Source organism: Megascapheus bottae, chromosome 20 (genome assembly GCF_031878675.1).
Source record: "Megascapheus bottae isolate mThoBot1 chromosome 20, mThoBot2.hap1, whole genome shotgun sequence".
Taxonomy (NCBI): domain Eukaryota; kingdom Metazoa; phylum Chordata; class Mammalia; order Rodentia; family Geomyidae; genus Megascapheus; species Megascapheus bottae.
Window position 1 is genome coordinate 3,653,824 of NC_143528.1, and position 25,565 is coordinate 3,679,388.

General features: G+C 38.9%; 1 protein-coding gene across 1 annotated transcript in view; it reads right to left on the reverse strand.

Moving 5' to 3' along the window:
* Window positions 1-25,565, reverse strand: part of Adam9 (ADAM metallopeptidase domain 9) — a 93,227-nt gene that overhangs the window by 2,787 nt on the left and 64,875 nt on the right. Inside the window, exons 15-20 of the mRNA XM_090353889.1 lie at window positions 20,079-20,184; window positions 13,594-13,777; window positions 6,599-6,679; window positions 6,238-6,343; window positions 4,263-4,404; window positions 2,294-2,381 (exon numbers count right to left, since the gene is read on the reverse strand). Of these exons, the coding sequence (XP_090210015.1) occupies window positions 2,294-2,381; window positions 4,263-4,404; window positions 6,238-6,343; window positions 6,599-6,679; window positions 13,594-13,777; window positions 20,079-20,184 (707 nt within the window). The remainder of the gene's footprint in view (window positions 1-2,293; window positions 2,382-4,262; window positions 4,405-6,237; window positions 6,344-6,598; window positions 6,680-13,593; window positions 13,778-20,078; window positions 20,185-25,565) is intronic.

A 25,565-nucleotide genomic window follows, 5' to 3' on the forward strand; every position in this document is an offset into this window, starting at 1 on the left:
ACTACCTGTAGGGGTCATATTTAAAAATCTTTTGCTTTGTAGTAACCTGTCAGGATTATCTGTCTAATTCTGTTTTTGTTTATTTGTAAAAATACTTAAACTGCTTGACCACCTGCATGTGGTGTTTTCCTGGTGAGCAGGTCCACCTGTGTGTGGCGCTTTCCTTTAAAAGCTCAGCCCCACAGAAGGTCAGGGGTGCAGGGGGGCTCTCGATCAGCCTGAAGGTGGAGAGTAGCCGCTGCACTGCTATTAAACTGACTCCTAGTTCCATTCACTGAGAGCTGGTGACTCTGTTTATTGCTGGGGGACTCGAGGACCACAAAATGGCTGGGATATTACAGCTTAAGTGAGGTCAGGATACAGCTCAATAACAGTACTCACCTAGCATTCATGAGTTTTATTCTCTATCTAATATCAAAAAATAAATAATGCTTGCTTTGCTTACTTTAAAAAAAATCCTTACCATTGATTATAAAATTGTGTGTGTGTGTGTGTGTGTGTGTGTGTGTGTGTGTGTGTGTGTGTGAGAGAGAGAGAGAGAGAGAGAGAGAGAGAGAGAGAGAGAGAGAGAGAGAGAGAGAGAGAGAGAGAGATTGGGTTTCTAAGTTTTGGGGTTTTGCTTTGTTTTCTTTTGGCAGGTCTGGGTTTGACCTCAGGCTATAACTTGCTATTTACTCTTCCCATGGTAACTGGGATGATAGCTACATATCCAGCTTTTCCAGTTGAGATGGGGACTCTCAAATTTAAGGCCTTACATTCTCACTTGGCCTCACTTTTCACTCGGGCCTGGGTGCTCTATCATCTGAGCCATACCTCTTTCTACTTCCAGTTGTTTGGTGGTTAGTTGGAAACAAGAGTTTCACAAACTTTCTTACCTAGGCTGGTTTTGAACTGCCATCCTCGGCTCTTGGCCTCATGAGTAGCTAGGATTACAGGCCTGAGCCTCCAGTATCGGGATTTTTGTATATATACTTATATAAATATGAAAACATGAAGAAGGACATCTAACCATTTCAGTTCTATGTAACCAGGAAAAAGACTGATAATACCAACTATTGGCATAGATAGAAATCATATGTGATGCTCATACAATCATCTTATGGTACAAACTCTTTAAAAACAATTTGGAATTTCTCAAAAAGATTTAAATATTCAGAGATTTAATTCCTATATGCCCTGAATCAGTACTCTCCAATAGCATTGGATACAATGATGGAAAATGTCTCTGTGTTCATTGACCTCTCACAGACAGCTGTAACTTACTGTGATTTCTTAATGTTGTATAATTTAATATGTAATATGTATTGTGTATTCAGGGCAATAGGGATTTGAAACTGCAGTCCCTCTGTGCCCACTAGTGTGCCAATAAAGATGCCAAATTTGATCTTTTAAGTGGATGGCTTCTCTGTTCTTGAGACTGGATCTACCATACAACAAGTGGATACTAACTACCCAGAACCGTCACAGAACATACAACATGAACGAGAAGACACTTGCAGAATGTCCTTCCCTGTCTAGTTCATTGTACTGCAGCCCTGGAATCTGAGCATAGAAACGGTGGGGGCACTTATGGGATATGTAGTGAAAAGGTTGGCACATAGGTATATGTAAAAGGGGTAGATCACAAAGTAATGGTAAAGCAGACGCGTGTGCCAAAACTCAAATAAAGCACTCTAATAAGTTTTAAAGCATATAAAATAGTATCAATTGCTCAAGCATATTGATATAAGCTTATCAATACGAAGAAACCCTTACCCCAGGAACTGGAATACATTTGCAGCAATGGTGATTGCCATCCCATTACAGGGACAATTAGGACTCTCTAGTTACTCAGCAGTTGGAGGGGTGGGGGGGAGGCTTTGGGAACATGCCTCAGGAAAGCCAAGCAATGAAAACAGGAGGCAGTAGTGGAAACAGCTAGTGATAGAACAAGACAGTTCATTTCTTAATCTTTGTGTCAAGGGAGATATTGTGAACCTCCTCTCACATTCCCAGCCACGGCCTTTGCTCTTGCTCCTTTAACTTGTCCCTCTCCCCAGAAGACTCTCAAATTCCTGTGAAGGTTTTATTTACACCTACACAACCAGTCTTTAATCTTTTTTCTTTTTTTAATGATACTAGAATGGAACCCTGAGCCTCATGCAAGCTAGGCAAGCACTTGACCAGTGATATAGATGTAGATATATAGATTATATGTAGATATATTAATATGTACTACATATGTTACAATTATATATATATACACATATATATATAATATCCAGTGAAGAAAAAAATTTTATTTTAAACTTACAGCTTGTCTGGAAGAAGCCACTGGAGAAACATGGCGAGGAGCACCTGCTGGCTGTCTAGAAACACTGGCTGGGTTTTTACCATCTGACCTGAAAGACACAATGACTTTGAGGTTAAGATGAAGCCCTTTCTACAGAACACATCACAGAATAGCTTTGGTTTCCTTACTACGAAATAATAATGGTGGTGATGGTGATAACCAGGAGACAGGGCATTTTTAACAGCTTTCACACATTTTTTAGTCAATAAGGACCATATTCACAAACTTTTCTCCTCAAATTTCCCTAAAACCAAGGATAAGTAAAAGCAAATTCTTAGACTGAATAGGAAATACTTGAAGCAGTCACTAAAAATTAGAAAAGTCCAGAGTTAGCAAATAGGTTGGCTACAGTGAGACAGGCAGAGTGACAGTTGATAAACAACAAGGAGGCATGGGAGACAACAGAGGTGTGGAATTAAAACTTGAATGCCAACTGGCTGATTCTCTGCAGGGAGTGGCCAGACAGAAGAATGACAGGATGAGAAAAGACAGGAAGATAAATCTGTTTTAGAATCCTTCAAAGGTTGAAGGTAAGATCAGTACACTCTGAGAAAATTATGTCCTACTTGAGAAAGAGGGCACTGAGGCAAAAATGAGTAATCAAGGCTAGACAGGTAGAGATAGCTAGAAATCATTATTATAACAGCTAATTATTAAGTAAGGAGAATATGCAGCAATGTGCAACAAGCTTTACTTGTTAACATTTCCTCATTTTACTTTTAAAGTAACCCTTCCCTCTCTACCCCCCAAAAAACAGCAAACAGGTAATATTATTATTCTTTTTAGGAAGCAAACCAAGGCTCCAAAGGTTTTATTTGTGGTTTCAGTTTGTAATTTTCTTTTTCTTTTTTTTTTTTTGTGCCAGTCCTGGGCTTGAGCTTAGGGTCTGAGCACTGTCCTTGGGCTTTCCTCAAGGCTAGTGTTCTACCCTGAGCCACTGCACCACTTCTGGCTTTTTCTATGTATGTGGTACCGAAGAATCAAACCCGGGTTTTCATGCATGCTAGGCAGGCACTCTTATCAGTAGGCCAAACTCCCGGCCCTCAGTTTATAATTTTCTAACAAATGACTGCATGGAATTTGAATTGAGGCATGATAAAGAGGCCCAGTCTACTCACACTATTGTAGATACAGACTGGAACTGTCGCTTTCCTCTATCACACCTCATTTCTTAAAATGTGTCTGTTAAACTGAAAGCTGAAAATGTTACTTGAACTCTGAGCCACAGTGCCACTTCCAGTGCTTCCATTTTTTTTATAAGAACTGATATATGAAATAAAAGTCATAGAAGAAGGGCCAGACACCTTGGCTCACGCCTGTAATCCCAGCTACTCAGGAGGCTGAGATCTGAGGATCAAGGTTCAAAGCCAGTCCAGGCACAAAGGACCTGAGACTCTTTTATCCAATTAACCTCTAGAAAACTTCTAGAAGTGGGACCTGGCTCAGAGGTAGGGTGGTAGCCTTGAGCTGAAGAGCTCAGGGACAGCACTCAGGCCAAGTGCAAGCCCATGATCCACAAAAAAAATTCATAGAAGAAATAGAACATGGTTTATGGTTACAGCATTTGTTAAGCTTTGAAATTAGAGAACCTATCCAATGGCATAACCAAAATCTCTACTTGCTCTTATTAGAAATCAATATTAAACTCACCTGACCCTAAGGGTACAAGCTAGTCACCCTAATTCTAGCCATTGTTGCTGTAAGAGATGACTTAGCCACCAATATCCTGGTTCTTCCCTTTTTTCCTTTCTCCCAGATAAGATCTCTCTATGCATTCTAGGCTGGATTTAAAATCACACTCTGGCCTCTATCTCCCCAGTGCTAGGATTTAAGGCATGTGCCACTGCACTTGGCTCACAACCTTCCCGGTAAGGACTACTGTCATGATGAAAATTATTTACACAGATTAAATATGAAAATGTCTAAGTACTCATAAGTCTGGGATCTCTTCTTTCTGCAGAAGCGTCTCCGGAGTTCGTTCCTCTTGATGAAGAGAAAAGCAGCAAAGACAATGAGGGGCACAATCAGGAAGAAGAACAGGAGCAGTCCATCCCTCAGGGCAGTGCTCTTTTCTAGAGAGATGAAGTTGACACTAATGGTCATTCAGTCAGATGTTACTTCAGCCTACCCATCACATACTAGGTGACTGGTGATGTATTAGGTGATGTACAATAATTTCTCTTATCTAATTTTACAGTTTTTCGTCACACAAATATAAGCACAAAGTAAATGTAGACCCTTCAATACATGAAAGATAGCATATAATAAACACAATTTGGAACACTTTTTTTTTCACATTCTCTTCTTTTGTTGTTAAACTTTATTTACATTCAGCCGGGGGCAGTTGAGATCTGAGGATCAAGGTTCAAAGCCAGCCCAGGCACTAAAGGACCTGAGACTCTTATCTCCAATTAACTTCTAGAAAACGGGAAGTGGGGCTAGGCTCAAGAGTAGGGTAGCAGCCTTGCGCTGAAGAGCTCAGGGACAGTGCCCAGGCTCAGGGGTAGGGCGGTAGCCTTGAGCTGAAGGGCTCAGGGGCGGCGCCCAGGCCAAGTTCAAGCCCCATGACCCACCAAAAAAACAAAAAACTTTATTTACATTCACATTTATTTATTTTTGTGCCAAAACTATGGCTTGAACTCTGGGCCTTGTGCTCCTATCCAGCTTGCTTGCTCCCAACTGTCCACTTGAGTCATGCCTCCAAAATAGCTTTTTGCTGGCTATTTTAGAGGTAAGAATCTTGGTTTTCTGCTACAGATGGCCTCAAACTGTGACCCTCCAGACCTCCAACTCCTGAATAGTTAGGGTTTCATGAGCTCTTGGTACCCAACTAAGTTAGTTTTTATTCTATTAAGTTGAAACTTGTTGACATTAAAGAAGAAACCATTATTTGTTCATTGTGATCATTATGCAACCTATTTTCTAATGGACTTTGAGATTTTTTTCTCATTTACTTAGACCTTTTTATATTTTGGACAGGCATTAACCTTTACCTGGGATAAAAGGTAGAAATATGTTCATTTTATCATTTGTCAATGACACTACAGGTGACCCCAGATCCCAGGACCATGGTGATTTTTCAGATTTATAATCGCAAGTAACATAAATGGCTGAAGATGAAACTGCAGTCAAGGTAGTAGGATAGCTGTAACCACTCTGGGAAACAGCTTGGCAGATTCTGAGAAAGCTAAACAAACACCTTGTATTTCATCTCGTACATGTTCTCACCAGAAAGCAACTGCAAACAGGAGCTCATGATTTATGAGGGAAGAAAAATTTGTACTACACATGTGAAAGTCTTTAAAGATGAGGACCAGATTCAGTCAGATTTGGACAATTAGGAAAACTTCCATTAGGAAACAAGGCACAAACTAAAGTCTAAATAGCGATTAGCCTAGTTCCAAGAATGACCATAACAAGGTATTAAGGTTCAGAAGTAAGAGTAGCCTAGTAAAGGAAATCAAAGGAGCTATGGTCTGTCTTAGGCACAGTGGTTAGACCAGAAAGTTCAACTATCACATAGTGCAGTTACATTGTGTTATAGACTTGTGGATTTAACTCTAATGTCAATGGAGCAGTACTGAATTAAAAGTAGGGCACTGACAAAATCAAAGCTGAATTCTCAAAAGAAAACACGAATATCCTATAATGTAATGTGAAACATAGGTCATAAGAATATGAAAATGGGAACCTAGGTAAGAAGTTATTACATAAGTCCAGTTAAGAAATTGGAGGGGGAAAAATGGTGTGGAGGAGGTAGGAGGTGATGGTGGCAACATTCACAAAAACTCCAGGGAGAATCAACACATTAAATATCTACCTGATGGGGCGGGAAAGGTACAATGATGCCCAACTCACGGCATGGGCCTCTATGCAGTCACATGGATTTTCTGTGTGTTACTTGCCGTTATAGGTAGGTCCACTGTCCACACTTCCTCCATATCCTTTTGTCTCACAATTTGGGGGCGCCCAGTTGTTATCACAGTGACAGTTCTTGTTGCTATTACACACCTTTAAAATAATCAGAAGACCACTTGTGTTAATTGTGAATGCTGCTCTGTATCGACTCCAGAATGGAAGCCAAGAGAAAGGAATAAATGCTTATAAACACAAACATATTATCTTTAAGATTAAAAAAATTCACAAACAACAACTACTCCAACATCTGAAAAAAAAATCTAGAAATCTTGGGAATTCTCAGCTAAGTCTCACTGGAAATAATCACTCTTTAACATCACTTGTCATGAAAAAGAACGTACCACCTACCCCATGTCCGTGGCACTTTTCCTGAATATCACAGTCATAATTCAGTACAGACACATTTACACACTGAAAGTTTCTACAGATCTGTAAAAGAAAAGAACTAAGTGAAGCAAATAAAAACTGAACTTAGTAATAAGAAGTATTCAAAGAGAAAAAAAGAACAAGGTACAGATTATGTCCTAGGATCATGCTTTTCAATAATTCTAGGGATGGTTAGTTGCAACATTATGTTTTTGAAAATGCAGAAACATCAATGAATTGACATAGAACTAATGATGGGAGAAAACAAGGCAAAACAAAACTACCGTCTATTATTCCCTATGAATACAAACAGAAGAAATATAGGGAACCCAAAATAACCACATGGTTAATCCCAAGACTACAAGGAGTCTCAGTGATAACTACTCTAATATGACTCAAACTAGAGTGTGTGTGTGTGTGTGTGTGTGTGTGTGTGTGGTGTGTGTGTGTGTGTGTGTTTCTCAATGTACAACAGAAAGTTTGGTCTTCCCCCTCCCCGCCCTCCCTTACTATCTTAGTACAAAACAACAGTAGGTATTTATCTCATTTTTCTTATATACTTTTAAATTTCAACTTTCATATTTAGGAATATATATTTCATGGCTCATTTCATTGCATAAACTAGAATTTCTAGAAATTTGTGAGACGATAATGGCTTGTTTCCCATTATGCTTTTCATGGAGATATCTCTATTCATCCTTAATCACATACTGGGAGATAGGCTTTGTTTTAACAAATAAAATATTTTTTAATTTTTATTTTTGAAAGAATAAAACAAACTGGGGTGTTTCAAGTTTTATTAGCTTTCCATTTGCTGCTTGTTTAATAATATTAACAACTTATAAAAGCTAGGTACTGGTGGCTCATGCCTGCAATCCTAGCTACTCAGGAGACTGAGATCTGAGGATCTCAGTTCAAAGCTAGCCTGGGCAAGAAAGAATGTGAGACTCTTGTCTCCAAGTAACCACTAAAAAGCTATCAATGGAGCTGTGGCTCAAGTGGCTGAGCAAACTCATGGGACAGTGTCCAAGCCATACATACAACAGAAAAAAAAAATTGAAAAGTGCTGGACCAAAAATTTTTTTTAAATCTATAAGGCAACTTAGGCATAAAGTATGTTAATATAAAAGAAAAAGGTAACCAAATAAGTTCACAACTATAGTTTCTGATCAATACTAACCGAGATACCTTCAGTTACATTTGGTTTTGTTTTTGGGGGGATTGATAAAAATTATTTATTGGATTTTTATCCTTTTCTCTTTTTTAATTTACTTTATTGTTACTATAAAGGCTGTGTACAGAGGGATTACAATTGCATGAGTCAGGTAATGAGTACATTTCTTTTTGTACTGTCATTCATTCATTTATTCATTCATTTATTTGCCAGTCCTGGGGCTTGAACTGGAAGCCTGAGCACAGTCGTTAGGCTTTCTCAAGGCTACACCTCTACCACTTGATCCACAGCACCACTTTTTCTATGCTTGTGGTACCAACGAATCGAACCCAGGTATTCATGCATGCTAGGCAAGCACTCTACCACTAGGCCAGACTCCGGCCCTGTACTGTGTCTTTTGTTCCCTCATTCTCTCCCAGTCCCTCCCTGCTGTCTCTGCCCATGAGCTATGTGGTTCACTTTCATCAGTGTACAGTGAACTCCACTGCTGCATCCGTTTCCCTCGAGCTCTGTGTCCACTCCTCCACTTCACTCCCAAGAACCATCAGAACATAGATCTCTTCTTTCCTTATCTTGGAGTTGGTTTCGATATATATTATTTCATATAAATATGGAGAGGCATTCAAGCATTGTGCCTCTGCAGCTATATAATTTTAAAGAGTGAATATTTGTGAATAGGCCCTGAGTTCAGGGCACCAAATTTCCAGTAACATAACAAGGTCAAAGTAAAATGTATGAACTGGATAGATGGCTCAAGTGGTAGAGGAAGCAGGACCATACATTATACAAGGTTCTAAGCTTAACATCTGATACTGGCACCAAAACCATGACAAAACATGGCAAAATATGGCAAAACATTATCACAAAGAAAATAAAAATGTAGGTTGAGCACTTGTGGCTCACATCTGTAGTCCTTGGTACTCAGGAGGCTGAAATCTGAGGATCACAGTTTAAAGCCAACCCAGGCACGAAAGTCCATGAGACTCTTATCTCCAATTAACCACCAGAAAACTGGAAGTGCTGTGGCTCAAAGTGGTAGAGTGCTAGCCTTGAGTTAAAGAGCTCAGGGGACAGTGCCCAGGTCCAGAGTTCAAGTCCCAGTACCAACAACAAAAAGAAAAAAGAGAAGAGAGGAGAAGAGAGGGAAAATTTACGTAAATTCAAAATAGAGCAAAGAGAAATCTTAAACTAATAAAGTAGATACTCCACAATTAAACTACTGAAGAAATATTCACAATATATCATCCATATATCTAGAGCAAAAACTTTTGTAACTTCAATATAAATAAAAACAGGAAGCTCTAAGGAGACTAACATTACTTTCTCGAAATCTTTCAACACATTAAGAACAATAAATAAGAATGTAATTGATGTAGACACGTAAATATTAAATACTTCATGTTATAAGTAAGAATATATATACACACATATACACATACATATTCTTTTCAAATGCACTGTCTTCATTAAAAAATTGAACATACATACATTAGACTCTTGGTATCCAAGGGTACCTGGTTCCAAGAAGACTATAGCTGAGGAAAATGCACACATGCTTAGGATGCAGAGAGTTAGTACAGTACTTAACTGAGCACAACCCAACTTAGACCAAAGACATCCCACTTGTCAACAAACCTAAAATGCTCTCTTCATCACTTAAATTAAGCATCTTCTCTTTTACTCTGATATCTAGGCTCAATCAGCATTTTAAGAGGCAGACTTTTGCTAAATTAAGGGCAGGGAATGCTCAGCAGCTTACAGAATGTAAGCACACCTGATGATACCTAGGGACTGAATGACAGCTTCTGTTTATCGAAGTATGCTACCTGAGGAGTACATGGGGAATCGTACTGCTTTGGAAATTCCCTTTGATTTTTGTGATTTATTTGTTCACTAAGGTTGGTCAAAGCCATGTGTAGCAGATCAGAGACTGATCTGCCTTACTATGTACTTGACATCCATCATGACTGTTTCATTCTACACCCAAAGGGAATACCTGATAACTTAAAAGTCATGAAAACAATTTCCAACTCAAAGAACTCATTTTCATAAAACACATGTCTTCTAGTAAACTAACATGCTGAGCAAAGAAATACATTTTGTTAGTTATGATTCTTAATGCTATTTTCAATACTTCAAATAACATGTCTAAGAATCGGGTACCAGTTGCCTTTCAGTCATTCAATGAACTTTTTTATGCCAAAATAATAAATGCACATGGTCAAATCAAATAATGACCAGGCATGATGGTACATGTCTGTAAACACCATAGTAATCAAAAGGCTGAGGCAGGAAGACTCCAAGATCAAGGCCAAAATCCCACATAGATATGGAGAAGCAGACCAAGATCATGGGTGTGGCTTTAATAATGAGAAGTTCTACAGAAAACATGGATAGTGGAGAGAAAGTATCCCCTCCCAACATTTAAGACAGAAGCCCTGTTGATTTTAACTAGGATCTCTATGTCCTTTCTCATCTATACCTTTTTTTTTCCCTTCCAGTAAAACTTGCCTTACTTGCAAAATTGACCTTTATCACTATATCAGCATTTATATCTCCAACAAGTCCCCATGTCATTTCTTCCTTCTCTAGAAACCTCTCTACAGGTCCTTTTGCTCCAGTTAGAAACTGATCATTCTTCTGGCCCTATAGAGTCAACTGTTATTTAGCGTTTCTGTTGATATTCTTCTGTTTCTTTTATTAAAAATTTGTCTTTCTGCTTAAATTCTACATTTCCTAGGATATTACAATTACCTAAGAAAGTATGAATAACCAATAAATCTACTAAGGTATCTCAATATCTGAGATGTGTGTACAGTGTCCACGCACTCAATAAATAATTGCGCTATGGATGGAATAGAGGGATACCTATAATAGCCAATCAAAATATAAACAAACTAGTTTTCTTAGCAAGAAAAATTACATTAGAGTTGTTTTGATTTGCATTTCTTTCATGGCCAGAGATGTCGAGCATTTCTTCATGTGTCTACAGGCCATTTTTATTTCTTCTTCAAAGAAGACTCTCTAAGTCTTTGGCCCATCTTTTAATGGGATAGTTGTTTCTTTGGAGATTAGTTTTGGAGTGAGTCAATTTTTTGAGCTGTTGATATATTTTAGATATGAGGCCTTTGTCTGTTGGATGGTTAGTGAAGATCTTCTCCCACTCTGTAGGCTTTCTAGTTAATTTGCTAGCTATATCCTTTGCCATACAGAAGCTCTGCAGTTAAATGCAGTCCCACTTATCCAAACTTTCCCAGATTCAAAGGAACATAGGCTCAATGGTTTCCCTCATTTGTCATAATCAGTAGAAACCTTGGGCCCTCCTAGCAGAGATTTACAATAAAACAAAACCTAGATACATAAGGCCATATAGTATGATGCTAAATGAAAGGACCTTCAGGATATAGAAACAAAAGCCATTTAATGAGTGATTGTTGTCCTTAATGTACTATGTTATCTATCATCTCTTTTGCTGTCCCTTGATTATCTCATATTGTTACAGCATTTTACCTTGTTATCTGATATACTGTATATATGTTTATTTGGTTATTTGAAATCGGATAAGGAAGGGGGGAAGACAAGATGAGGGGCCAGAGTAGGGGGAGGGAAATGGGGACCAAGACATAAGAAAGGGTATCAATGTCTGTGAAGTAACACATCTTCTATCTGGAGAATATAATGAAACCTTATTATTAATTACAATAAAAAATATATGAAAAAAATTTTGGAGAAATCCAGGGCCAGTTTGCTCTCTATGGGCTCAAGATCAGCCATACTACATAGAAAAAAAATTATATATATATATATTTATATATATATTTCAGTATTACTACTAATAAAGAAAAAGTATAATGAGGGCTAGGAAGGTAGCTCAGGGGTACAGCATTAGTCGATGATGTACAAAGTGCTGGGTTTCAGTCTCAAAATGGGGAGGAAGATGGAGGAAGAAGAACAAAGGAAGATGAGAGGTATAAAGAAGGTGAAGAGTAGAAAACCACAAAGACATCCAGGTACAAAGAACAAAGAAAAGGTTTATTGCCAGCAAAGGGACTTCTTACAGCAAAGACCCCCTTTTCACAAGAGAAAAGTGCCAGCTATTGTCTGAGGTGACTTATATAACCTATGAGCTTTAAGAGGTAGAGAGCCTGGTGTGGACATGTGACCAGGGGGCTTCATCCTGGCAGGCTACAATTTATGGCTGCTGTCTAAGTTATAGAGAAGGGGTTTCGCAGCTGCCCAGATTTGAAGGTTACTCTAAGTAGATTTTGCTGCCTTATGTGGTTATGGCTGCCTCAAAGGAGTGCTATCTCAAGATAAAGGGCAGAGAGAGGCTGATTATTTACTACCTTTACTAACAGGAAGGAGAATTCTAAGGGGGGTGGAGAGGGAGAGAGGGGGGGAGAGAGGGAGAGGGGGGGGAGAGAGAGAAAGAGAGAAAGAGAGAGGGGGGGGAGAGAGAGAAAGAGAGAAAGAGAGAGAGAAAGCAAGCAAGCAGGGAGGCCAACAACAAGCAGAAAAGAAGGCAAAGGAAACAGAGGGAAAGAGGAAGAAAGTAAGGAGGAAGTTACCAATGAAAGCTTTAAAATTATAAATGGCAATATTGACTATAGTAAGGATAATTTAAAATACATATACAGGAAGGTAAACTAAAACTTTTCCAAAGAGAAATTTGGTAAAAACTATACCTAAAACCTTTTAAGCCTACATACTGTTATTGAAGTCCAACCCTCGAAAATTATCAGGTATTATCCCTCATTTTTGGTACAATGCCATTGATCTCAGCATTATTTATAATGCAAGAGTCAAACCTAGTTGCAAACAAAAGCACAAAAGCATGCACTGTGTTTTTGGAAACATGCACGCCTGCAATCCCAGCTCTGAGGAGGCCATAGATAGGAAGCTAACAGTCCAAAGTCAGTCTTGACAAATGTATGACATGCAATCTAAAAGCAAACTAAAGCTAAAAGATCTGGGGGCATGGCTCAGGTAAATTACTTGCCTAACAAACTCTAATCCTAAGTTCAAATTCCAGATACCAAGAAAGGAAAGGAAGAAAGAGAAAAGGAGAAAAGGGAGGGCAGGGAGGCGATGAGGAAAGAAACAGATGGAGGAAGCCAGGGAGCTCACAAAACCCTCTGTTCAGATCACACATGTTATGGGCTGCCTGCCAGCCTGCCTCTCTCTCTCTCTTCCTCTCTTCATCCTTCCCTCATTCCCTTCTGCCTTCCTGATCTATATGAGTTTGTTTCTTCAACTCAATTTGCTCTGTCATAACTCATTCACAACTGAATGCTACCACCACTCTCACAGCCCAGCTCCTACTTCACCGCACTGTCCAAAGAATTCTTCATTACTCTCTTAATAATCATCTCCTCATACAGAAAGAACCACAGGTAGCAAGACATAGGCTACATGTGATCCAGACAGCTATGGTCAAGAAGCATGGGCAGGGCTCTGCAACCCTTCTGGTAGAACAGCACACAGCAACATGCCAAATCCTGGAAGTCAGCTAAATGCCCCATCAACAGCAAACTGGCTAATAATTTACACTATATTATAGAAGGAAATATATCCAGCAAGGAAAATGCAATGTAGAAAACATACGCTAGATGACCATAGTGAAGAAATATACATGGTAGAGTTATAGTTCTTAAGCTTCTTCTTGAGTTCTTTTTAGTGTCTACAATTTCTAAAATAAATCTAAAATGTATTTTATAACAGAAAAGAACAGGTATTTAGTCTGTGTAATGATTTTTAAAATTATTTTCACTTTACTTTGTAAATAATAAAATACTTTGATTACCTTTCCAGCATCACATTTTGTACCTTCATTCACCATCCCTGGATCTGGCACATCTGAGCCCAGGTGGAAATCCACACCCCAACAATAGGTGCCTCGACTCGGTGTCTTAATAATAGAAGGTACAATTCCAAACACAGGCATGTCATGTACATTCTCACACTGAAGCTTTCCACACAACGCATTCCTATAAGCAAAAGAACATGAATGCACCAATGTATATAACATTGCATATAATAAACAATGTGTATAAATAAGTATTTGTATGTAAACAGCATTGCCATTATTTGGCTGGAAGGAAGGAATCTCAAAGTGAAAGTGTTTGAGAGCAATAGCAGCTCTGTTTAAACATGAAAGAGAGGGGAGGGGAGGGGAGGAGATGGGAAAGGAGATGGGGAGGTGAACATTAAGATGCAAATTATTAGGTAGAGAACCAAGTGGCATGAATGCTCCTTTTCCCACTTCATGTCTTTTCACTGTCAATCTAGGGCTCAAAAGACTCTAACTAGTAAAGTGGACTACTACTAGGTGATTCTATAAATGTGACTACACAATAAATACTATAGTAATACAAAACACAATCATCTTTCATGCAAAAGGAAGTTTCCTCCTAAATATTCTCCAGAGGCTGAAAGAGGGAGCTTAACGGTAGTATTTACTCACTTGCATGAAGACATGGTTTCTTTTGCAAGCAATGTGCCCCCACAGACTCTTGAAGCAATACCAAATCGAATCATGGCTTCAAACCACACTCAGGTGACAATTTTTGCAAAATAAAATAACAAACGAAGGACTGCACTCCACTGTGCCTGGCTGACAGTTTGTTTAATGATATAATGATACAAAGCATTAACTTCATTAGTGTACCAATTCAACTTCCTATCTACAATTGTGTAAGGTCTAAGGTTGTGACAGATATACCTCATTCCTAAGTACCCTAAGTATTTCTAAAATCCCATGGAAATATCGTATTTAAATGACTATTATTAGATCTAAACATCTACCTTACACTTGACTCTCCTCTATGAACCAGTACCACATCACAAGTACTTTTCCCTCAATATCTCTAACTCACCCCCCTACTCAAACTTCTTATCCTGACTATCATAACTTTATCCAATGAGTTAAAATCCACCTCTCCGTAACTTTGCAAAACAGGTCCCATGAGACCACACCAATAAAGCCTTTCCCTTCTTTTGCATGGTAGCTATTTTAGGACGATGATTATGCTTCCTAAATGTTTCCTACACAAGGGAAACAGCCTACAGTCATTTTCCAGGTGGCAAGGAGGTTCCTTTAATATTTCTCAGCTTATTGCCGCTTGAGGCATAATACTCAGAACACCATGCATAGCTTGATAAGCAAAATAATGAAGTTCTCTTACCCTTAATTCTAAATGCTATACTTCTATTAAGTCAATGTTATATACAGCAGCTTTTATAAAACTACTTTACAGTCCTGAGGCTCTTGCTTTTATCACTAAAACTCCTGTTTAATTCTTCAATATGTTACAATTAAAAATCTACTTTTCCTTTACCCTATCGTAATAGTTAACCATTGGTTCCAATTTTGTGGAGTTTTTGTGTGTGCAGCTATTTATTTGCTAGATGGCCTTTGTGTGCTTCAGCTTCTTCATCAGAAACAAAGGAAATGGCCACATCACATGTGTGGCCAAAATTAGATATGAAACACTCAGAACGGACTTCAGTTAACATCTTTTGGATACACCAAAATTCATATTATTATGATATACTTAGCATTCCATATGAAGTCTTGTTCACACCTTAAAGTGTAGAAGGAAAATATTAATATATGAATATATAATGTATTTGATTTTTTTATTATTGTTTAAAATATTAAAAGATTTAAGTACTAATATTCAGAATACCTGATATTATATATTAATAGTGTGTGGTGTTAAATATTGGTATTATATAGTAACATCTCTTAATATATAAAAAGCTTTTACTTGCAAATAAGCAGTTCCTACAATTAAAATGCAAACAGCCAAAAATAGGCCTCATTGTTATATTAATAAAGATAATAAATATAATACAATTTAAGCAAGTGCTTCAGTTAAGAATCATCCATGAGCTGAAGCACTGGTGAGAACTGGGCATTCGTTCATATATAGTACAACCTAACTAACCCATGTACGGAAGTACATATTATAAACTTCCAATAGTAAAATCCTTTCACTATATCACCAACACCAACAAGTATCACCAACAAGAAAATAACAGTACTGACCGTGTGCCCCTTCATGCAATTCAGCACTGAATCATCCTTGTAAAAGTACTTGACATAAATCAAATCAAGATTTCAGATTTAGTTTCTGATCTAAAGAAAATCCAGTGGCCAAGTCAAGCCACACGGAGAGGAAATTTTCAAAGGAAACAAAAATAAGGGCCCACTGATCAATCAATGTCCTTGAAAAAGAAAAACAAAGTAAAGGAAGATATTTTAGATTTCAAATGACTATGTGACATGACAATCAAATGTGATGTGTGATCCTTGATTGATCGCTGATGTGGACAGAGGCTAGCTGTGAAAGTTAAATTGAAGTCAGATAGGGAACTATGAACAGATTAGGTGCTGGTGAGACTGAGACCTGATAATTCTACTAGGAGTGACAAGGTACAATACATGCCCTTAGCTGCTGGAGCTGAAGAGTAAAAACATCAGAGGTACAGGGCCATGGCTTGTCTAAGCAAGACAAAAATGATAAAACATGAAAAAAAATTATATCTGGGATATTTTCGTATTCATTATGCTGTTTTTCCTACTTTTCTGTATGTTGAAATTCTACACTTAACAAATTTAAGGGGCAGTGAGTTTAGCTCTGTGGTAAGTATGTAAATATGTGCTTACCACGAACAAGGACTTGGGTTATGCCTCCAGCACATATATCTGTGTGTGTGTATATATTTGTGTATATGTAGTATATATTAAAAATAAACAAATTAATAAAAAGCTAACAGAACGATCCTGTCTTCTATTTCAGACAAAGAAACAGGCAGAACATGAACAAGTGGCTTATGGTTAGGAGATTCACAAAAGAAAATAAAACATTTGTACCTCTGGGCCATTACTTCCTTTAGATTTTTTTAGATTTTTAAATTTCCTGTGATGGTAATGATGTTGTCAATGGCAAACATCAAAGGACTAAGCAGGTGCTTCTCTCAGTACCAACAGCCATCAACTCACTCCATCTTTTTTTTTTTTTGGTCAGTCATAGGATTTGAACTCTGGGCCCGGGCACTGTCCCTGAGCTCTTCAGCTCAAAGCTACCACCCTACCCTTGAGCCACAGTGCCACTTCCTGTTTCCTAGTGGTTAAGTGCAGATAATAGTCTCACGGGCTTTAGTACCCAGGCTGCCTTTGAACCTTGATCCTCAGATCTTAGCCTCCTGAGTAGTTAGGATTACAGGCATGAGCCATCGCACCTGGCTTACTCCATCTCTTTTTTTTTTTTTTTTTTTTCCTTCCATTCCTGGGGCATGAACTCAGGGCCTGGGCACTGTCCTTGGATACTTTTTGTTCTAGGCAAGCGCTCTGTCACTTGCCACTTCTGACTTTTTGTGTGTATGTGATACCAAGGAATTGAACCCAGGGCTTTCTGCATTCTAGGCAAGAACTCTACCATTAGGCCACACTTCTTGCCCTCACTCCATCTTTTAAAGAAGAAAAAAACATGTAGGCAAAATAATGTATCCAAAGTCTCTGGGAGGTTAAGTAGGTAAATCAGGATTCAAACCCAAGCAGTCAAATTTAAAGAGTGTATTTTCATATAAGAACATGAACCTTATATTACTATTATAAAATGTTTCTCAAATGAGTTACAAAGGAGCCAGGACAGGTGTCAGTGTCTCATGCTTGTAATTTTTGCTACTCACAAGGCTGAGAAATGAAGACCCCTATTCAAAGCTGGTCCAGGCAGGCACATACAAGAGTTTTATCTCCAAGAGGTGTGGCCCAAGTCGAAGAGCATCAGCCTTGAGCAATAAAGTTAAGCCCAGTACCAGCAGACACAAGAAAAGAGACACTAGTAACTTACTTTATACAAGTGAAATTTCTATATTTTTGTAATTACAAAACTATACCATTATAGCCGGTGCTAGTGGCCCACACCTGTAATCCTAGCTACTCAGGAGGCTGAGATCTGAGGACTGAGGTTCAAAGCCAGCCCGGGAACAAAACTCCATGAGACTCTTATCTCCAATTAACCACCAGATACCAAAAGTGGCACTGTGGATCAAGTGGATATCCTTCAGCTGAAGAGTTCAGGGACAGTGCCCAGACATAGAATTCAGGCCTCATGACCAAAAAAATAAATAAATATATATATAAAACATATATAATAAACATTTATTTATATAGAGAGAGAGTCATAAAACTATGAAAGTAGAAATAAAAGAAACGAGCCAGGTATGGTGGTACATATCTGTAATCCTAGCACTCAAGGGGCTGAGGTTACAGGTTCTCAAGTCTGAGAGCAGCTTGAACAGTGAGAACATGTCTCAAAAACAGACAAATAAACAGAAAAAAGGATATAGTCTATGTATCTAGCTACCTTCAAATTGGTCTGAATCTACTTATCCTCAAGTTTCCACTCAGTTCCTTCTATCAAGTGTACTAATTTTCCACCCACTCTTTTTAATTCAGACTAGCTGTACCTTCATTCATTCATCCGTGCAACCAACATTTAATAGGCATTATGTCCCAGGCATTATCCTAAGCACCTCGAGTCCCACAATTTAGGATGTGAAAGTGATAAGTAGTCGCATAAAGAAATGACACTGGGGCAAATACTACAGAAGACTATTCAAGAGGTAATGATGAACTTTTGGCAATTATAAAAGGTCCAATTCACCAAGAAGACTTAAATGTGGCGACATCAATAACAAAATCAAAACACGTGCAGTCAAAAGTTTCAGAACTTAAAAGAAAATTCACAAAGATCACTGGAGCTTAATCCACCTCTCTAAAAACTGAAAGAACTAACTAGTAACAGTGCCCTCCCCAAAAGATATGGGAACCTGAATAACACAATCAATCAAGTTGGCATTTCTAGAACTGTACATCCAACATGGAAAAATACACTTTGTGCTTCCAGTGCACATGGAATACTGACCCTGGACAACAGTGCACATCTCAGAATACTCCCCAAGTCAAAAACCATGCAGAGCATCTCCTGAATAGAATTAAACTACAACCTAATATCAAATAGCCAGAATATTAGGAACTATTTGGAAGGTAAGCAATCTACATTTAATAGCTCATGGGTCAGGCAAGAAATCTTCCTTAGGGAAATCCTACTTGACCAGAGATTTATTTGGACATGAGCAGAACTAACAAACCAAGAAGGAATCTCATGTGCAGAGACCCTGTGGTAGAAGCCAGAAAACTATGTAGGCAGATACGGCATACAGATGATACCTAAATGGCAAGTGAAACCACAGAAGTAAATAAAAACCATCTCTGTGTGGGTGTGGCAGGGAGATGATAAAGGACTTCCTACACAAAGCCAAGGAAAGAAGTTTCTTCAAAAAAACCCCAAAAAACAAAAAAGAAATAGTCACCATCATTGACTATTGTATAAGGTTAAGCAGCATGAAGACCTACAAATGCCCTTGTGTATCTCGTGCTTAAGACATCATTGCTATCTCTCCTTGCTGCGGAGGCTTAATTTGCCTGATGACTGAGGAGGAAGAGTAGGAAGAAGCCATGTGCAGTATTCCAGAATCATTTCCACTATGCAAAAGGCAATATCTGCAGTGCAGACACCAAGAGAGAGAAAAGACACTAAAAGTGGTTAAACACACATGCATTCAAGTAAGGGGTGACTGTTCATCTTTCTAATTTCCCAATTGTTAAACTTTTTACATGAAGAGATGTTACTTATAAAAATAAAAGAAGTCATTTCATAAAGCTAGAATAATTGCATTCTGAATTAATTCTATTATACCCTTTATCCTAAAGCTTAGTTAATGGAATCTTTTTTTTTTAACCTCAGTCCTGGGGCTTGAACTCAGGGCCTGGGCACTGTCCCGGAGCCAAATTTTTGCTCAAGGCTAACACATTTAACACTTGAGCCGCAGCATGACTTCTGGCTTTTCTGTATATGTGGTACTGAGAAATCAAACCCAGTGCTTCATGCTAGACAAGTACTCCACAACAAGGCAAGCACTAAGCCCCATTCCCAGTCCTTAACTGAATCTTTTATTGAAAGGAAAATGACAAGTTATTTAGTTGGCAGTCTTATTATAAATCAAGGATAAACAAAGTAGGATTCTAAAACTAAGATTTGTGAGCGCCAAAAGATAAAGGGATGAATTATCTTACTAGTTTTGTTCCTGTCTTGTGTAGAAAAATGTTTGGTATGAAGTTAGGTATCTGGATGAAGAGTGAGCCAGCAGGTCTAAAGAAACAGGAGGTGACTGGCATCACCATCCCTCACAGCCCTCCAGGGCCTCAGCTCTACTTACCCAGTGGCACACTTCTTGTATTCATTGTCAGAGAAACCACAATTGCCAAATCTGTCACCTTTAGAATTCACATCGATGAAGCAATCTCTTGGGGCAGCCTTGGCTTCTGTAACATTAAACATTTAAAAGAGAAAAAATGAAGTTATAATTTGTAAATAAAAGGTAGTTCTTATGACATTCCACACACCTGGGTGAACGACTTCCACTCCTCTGAAAATGTCTCTGTCCTGATCCATAAAATAGTTCAAAAGAAAAAGAATGAGAGAAGGGAGGAAAGGGAAAGGGGGAAGAAAGGAAAAGGGGGAGGAAAGGGAAAGGGAAAGGGAAAGGAAAGTTTAGATTGCATAAAAAGCCTGGACTCCAGGCACTGGGGTCCTAAACACATTTCAATAAGAACTACAGCAGAACTGGCAATGTGGTGTAGCGCTGCTATCAGTATCTGCCCCTCACGGCTGTCAAGTCTGCCCTGGTACACAACTGGCTACATCAGGCTGGAGAAGCGAATCTTCAGCTCTCTTGCTTTTCATTCATTGTGTAGATGCTTGGTTTAGATATCCCTACTAAATCACTGGACTGATGAAAATACCTATGACCGGGGACAAAGTGTCCATCTACTCTTAGCTTTTTGAAAAGCAACCTTTCCCCAAGTGGCAGCCAATTACCTGCAGCCAGCAAAGGAAACACAAGGATATGTTCTATGCAGGCCATCACCAGAGACCCAAGGTATCCAGGTGTAATTAAACCAAAGTTCACTCAGGTACTGCCCTGCCTCCATGTCAACTCTCCACGACTTCTCACCACAATGACTACAAAGCAACTATCCACATCCTTTCCCTGCTGCTCAAAACTCTTCTACACACAGAACTGGGGAAATGCAATATCATCATGGAATTTCCATACTCAAAAATCTATGGTTTCTTATTATCCAGGGCCGGGGGAAAAAAAATCGGAAATCCAGGATTTTTCTTTGCAACCCTTTCAGCTTCCATGCAAGGGGCTTTCCTCCTCCCTCTGAGAGAAATGAACCATACTCCAAAAAATGATTCCTTACTCTCCAAAAGAACTACTTGAGTTTCTGATTCACATAGACAGAAATCCAAGGCACAGATATGAAAACGGATCTTAAGAGGGTAGGAAAAATGGTGGAAAAAATAATGGTGGATTAGGCTAAGTTTGTTGGCCAAGGCTCACTGAGCAGAGATTTTTGCATTTACTACTTGCTGCCCTTTGGGGAGTTAGAAAGGCTCTACCACTTTGTCTGGTTGGGCGACTGGAACAAAGCACAAGAGATAGAGCAAAAAGGAGGCAATAATCATGGCCTGATTTGAGATAGAAACAGCATTGTTTAAATGAAGGGAAAATCTCAATCTGTTTAGGAAATACCCAGTGCAGTCCCCAAAATACATCCAATTAGTTACCTAAAAGGTCAGTGGCCGTTACCAGAGGAATTATGTATGATTGAATAGTCCAAAATTCTAGGTTGAAGCCTGGAACCCCAATGGGGTGCAATTTTTTGTGTGTTTTCTGTTTATTCATTAATTAGAGCAAAACCTCTAGCCATGCATACAGCAGAACTGTAAGAATGATGGTTTCTCCAACGTGTATTACACAGCAGCTGCAAAAGATGTGAGGAAGCTTTCTACACTTTCCTTTTGGAATCATGCTCTTCAACCTGCTACCTTTTGAAAATCATGCACAGCCCCAGATTCCCTCTTTGCTTGCTGTTGAAAGATATAAAAATCTTGTGTGTAAAGTGATTAGTCATTCATATCTGTCCTTTGCATTACACAAGGTTTGCTGGAAAATATTTGGTATGGAATCATCCCTTTTCTATCGTTGGGGAATCATCCTATCACTTAGTCCACTGTTGGCAGGTATTTTAGATTGGCTAATTTTAGTGCCAAAGAGAAAAATAACTGTATTGCACATAATTTATTTTGCATAATCTATGGATCCCCTGATGGCTTAGGATAGCATAACTAATACATACCAATATATAACCAGGGGTAAGAATATCATTTGGCTAAATGTGCATTCTGATACTTGTATGCCCAAAAGATAGTAAAATGAATTTAGAACTCTGTTACATACCTATTCCTTACAAAGATCTGGTTAGGTGACCTTCAAGGACCTTGATAACCTTGTGCTAATTAATATTTGTCAAACTTCAAGAAATAGAATATCAGCCTTATCTTTTTTTCTTTTTTGTATCATATACCTTTTTTATTTTATTTTTTTTTTATTTACGTGGGTCATGGGGCTTGAATTCGGCCTGGGTACTGTCCCTGAGCTCTTCAGCTCAAGGCTACCACCTCTGGGCCTGGGTGTGGTCCCTGAGTTCTTTAGCTCAAGGCTACCACCCTAACAAGAGCCACAGACCCACTTCCCATTTTCTAGAGGTTAACTGGAGATAAGAATCTCAGATCCTTTTGTGCCAGGGCTGGCTTTGAGCCTTGATCCTGAGATCTCAGCCTCGGAAGTAGCTAGGATTACAGGAGTGAGAGCCAACAGCACCAATGGGGTGCAATTTTGAAATGAGCCTTTTAAGAGTTAGATGAGATCATAAGATTAGTGGGTTAAAAAGAAGAATCACCCCATTCATAAAGAAATGGAAATGTTTGGGGGAAAAAAATCATATTAAGTGAAGAAAGCCAGACCCAAAGAAACACAGACTCCATGGTTTCTCTCATTTGTAATAATTAGTACACACCTAGGACACTCCTAGCAGTGGAGCACAATAGCTCAAAAGCTACGTACATATATATGGTCATATAGGATGAGACTAAATGAAATGAATTCTAGGATATGGAAACAAGAGGTTTATCTTTGTGATTGTTATTCCCCTTATGGTTAATCTCATGTGGTTACTGTATCTGACTTTGTTACCTGGTGTATTGTATGTACATTTATTTATTTATTTGAAATGAGGAAGGAAACAATGGGGGGAACAGGACAATTGGGAAGGGGAGGGGAAGGGAAAGGGGAACAAAAACATGAGAAGGGATATCGGGTATCAATGCGCAAGAAGAAATGACTTGGCTCTCTCCCACCTGTAACCCTGACAACTGGCATGCCTGGGGGCAGTGGGAGGTCCCCCCCCCCAGTCTGAGGTATTTCCCCATCCTCTGAGATCACATTCGCTTCCAATGTGGCTATACCCTTCCCCCTATATAATCTCTCACTTCCCGCCATAAACTTTCTTGCTCCCCTGACTCCATCTTGGGCAGCAGGAGTCTGCTCTTTCCTCACACAATAATCCCCCTTTCCTGAACTGCATGGAGTTTCCTCTAGGCAGACCTTATACCCACTACTTGACAAATGTAACTGTAATCCCTCTTATACATTACCCCAACAATTAAGAAGAAGAGGGAGGAGGAGGGGGAGGAGGAGGAGGGGGGGAGGAGGAGGAAGAGGAGGAGGAGGAGGAGGAAAGAAGAAGAGGAGGAGGAGGAGGAGGAGGAGGAGGAGGAGGAGGAGGAGGAGGAGGAGGAGGAGGAGGAGGAGGAGGAGGAGAAAGAAAATAGATTTCTCTTTCTTTGTTCTACTACCCTATGAGGACACAGTAGTGAAGTGAGGCAAAGAGTCCTCACCAGGAACCAATGGATCTAAAACCTTGATAGTGGGCTTCCCAACTGAGATAAATGTCTGTTGTCACTGCCCACTCTGTTACCTTGTTACAGCACTTGCTACAATTTGAATGTTCATTCCATCCCAATGTCAGGTTAAAATATAATTGTCACTGTAACAGAATTAAAAGGGGTGGTGTTTAAAAGTTGATTAGGCCCTGAGGGTTCTTCCCATTAACTCTCTTAGAATTAATATCATTAAAAAAGGGTACATTTTTTCTCCTGTTTATTTTATGTCCTTCTGCCTTCCATCATGTGATACAGCATGGAGACCTAACCAAATCTTAACACCTTGATCTTGGGTGTTCCAGCCTCCAGATCTGTTAACCAATTAATTCCTGTCCCTTATAAATAACCTAGGTATGGAACATTGCTGAAGAAACACCAAACAGATTAAGATTTGGACAGGGTCAATCAGATCAAGATGCTAGCCATTGGGTTAAAAAAAAAAAAAAAAGATGAGGGTTGGGATAATGATGAAAAGAATGAGTACACTGACCTGTATTATTGTATTTATTGATACCATTTTGTTGAATGGCAACTTATACAACTTCTTAATGATAAAAATAAATTTTAAAAAAACATCAGCCCTTTTGATAACATGGGAGATTTACGGCAAATCCAGAATGACACTGAGGCCCAGCTGATAATAAATAAAGTGTTAGTTAAGTTCTCTTTTTAGGTTCTGTTGCAAAGTAGCCCCGATGACTTCCCAGGCCTATCTATCTTGCACATGTGCTTTTTGTCATAGCTCCCAAATGTGGAACTATAATATACTTGTGGAGCTACTACTAGAACCCTGCTTTGGTTCCCTGATCTGTAAAGATGATTATGTGGGAAAGTCAAGTGGAGGCAGCCACTACAGTGTTTCTATTTTGTACAATAGTATCCCCAAAGCACATTTCTGGAGGGATGGCAGAGACGAGTGTATCAGGGCAGGAAAGATTCAGAGGCAGTGGCTCCGACCACATTTCCATTCAATTTGCTTATCTGCTGAAGATGAGAGGTTCTTGAAAATAAAAGTGGATTATCACAAGCTTAACCAAGGTGATGATTAAAAGTGCAGATGCTGTGCCACATGTGGTTCACTACTTGAGTGAATCCATACATCTCTGATACATGGCTATCTCCTCGCACTTGCCTACATGGCCGACAAGAAGCAAGTGCTTTTGTCAGTCAAAGTCAGCTATATACCTTCCTTGCTTTACCTCTTGACTATGTCAACTCCAACCCAAGGTTGTAATTTAATTTTAGGACTCCTCATTGCTGATTACTTCCCCAAAATATATACCAGTCCATTAAAGGAGTACGTATTGTAAACACAGGAAGACATCTGCATGGCAAAGGGTAATAAATAAATTCAAGAAACACTTAGGAATCTTTATCTCAATGGTATTTCTATAGTGTGAGCTATATTAAGACATTCATTCTATGATGAATAGTAAAGTGTTATTTCTGGCTATACCACAATCAGAAAAGTACCCAACACCTAATGGCCTCATTAGAGTTTAAAGGCAATACACACTCATGCCACATAACTATATTTCAACAACAGATCTCATATGTAATGATAGTAAAAAAATACTATATCACTTAGTGATGTCACCGTCATCTTAGTTTGTGGTAATGCACCTATAATACTTGTACATGATGTACTCCTTAAAAATACGTTTCTCAGACTATATTCCATCATTAACCAACTTGGCTGTGTTACTCTGGACCATTTACCCAGTGATCTAAAACAACTGCCAGTTTGGAGTGGGGCCCAGCACACAGCAAGGCTCTGCAACAGGTCCAGAATGCCACTTGGGCTCTGCCACTTAGGCTACTTGATTCAAATAGTACTTGAAGTGTGGTAAAA